The 692-nt window shown below is 36.0% G+C and overlaps 1 protein-coding gene across 4 annotated transcripts in view; it reads left to right on the top strand.

Annotated features, from left to right (window-relative positions):
- Positions 1-692, top strand: part of LOC119593708 (palmitoyltransferase ZDHHC23-like) — a 12,326-nt gene extending 11,634 nt beyond the window's left edge. For all 4 annotated transcript variants that reach the window (XM_037942676.1, XM_037942674.1, XM_037942675.1 and 1 more), the window contains exon 5: positions 227-692. In XM_037942676.1, coding sequence (XP_037798604.1) covers positions 227-425 — 199 coding nt within the window. In that variant the 3' untranslated portion in view covers positions 426-692. The remainder of the gene's footprint in view (positions 1-226) is intronic.

Raw genomic sequence — 692 nt, 5'->3', positions numbered from 1 at the left:
TCTCTTTTCTTCTTTCTCTCTCCTATTCTTTTCTCCCTCTTTGCCATTCCCTGTTCTTCATCCTCATCTGTTTTATGTATCTCTCTTATACATTATATATATATGTTTGCAATTACAATAAATTTTTATACAGTGCCTTTTTTCATAGAAGATTAAAGAATGTGCAGTTGCTTTGTATATATGCATTGTATTAAGACTTTATATTTCTTTTTGTTCCTACCTGAAGGTCAAGCCTAACAACGTCTGGTGCTTGTTATGCTCTCCTCCTTGGGATTCTCGTGGCACTCGCTCTTCTCCAGCAGCTTGTGTGTGTTGTGGCCGGGGTGAAGTTGCGGGAATACAAACAGAGACGGTTACTTCCAGGACAGCCTGGCTTTTCCGTCAGCGGTGCTTTCAAGAATTGTCTCAACTTCTGGTGGAGATGATGGAATTCCTCACTTTTTTCTGATCAAATGTTCTGTGACTTACCTGCATATAAAAAGACATGAAGAAATACAAGGAAAAAGATATGATGTGATTACTGTACCATTATGCTAATATTAATGGCGTAAAGTGCTTTATTTGGAGTAGTGTAGTGATGATGATTTTCAGGTATAGATTTTAGTTATGGACAGCTTTAAGGAAGTAAATTTATTTAAACTGATAAGAAGCTACCTGCATATATTTTATTATAGTATATTTTACAAAGTGAG

Source organism: Penaeus monodon, chromosome 32 (genome assembly GCF_015228065.2).
Source record: "Penaeus monodon isolate SGIC_2016 chromosome 32, NSTDA_Pmon_1, whole genome shotgun sequence".
In the NCBI taxonomy this organism is placed as follows: domain Eukaryota; kingdom Metazoa; phylum Arthropoda; class Malacostraca; order Decapoda; family Penaeidae; genus Penaeus; species Penaeus monodon.
Note: the sequence above shows the minus strand (reverse complement) of the source record. Positions and strands in the feature narration are given on the sequence as shown.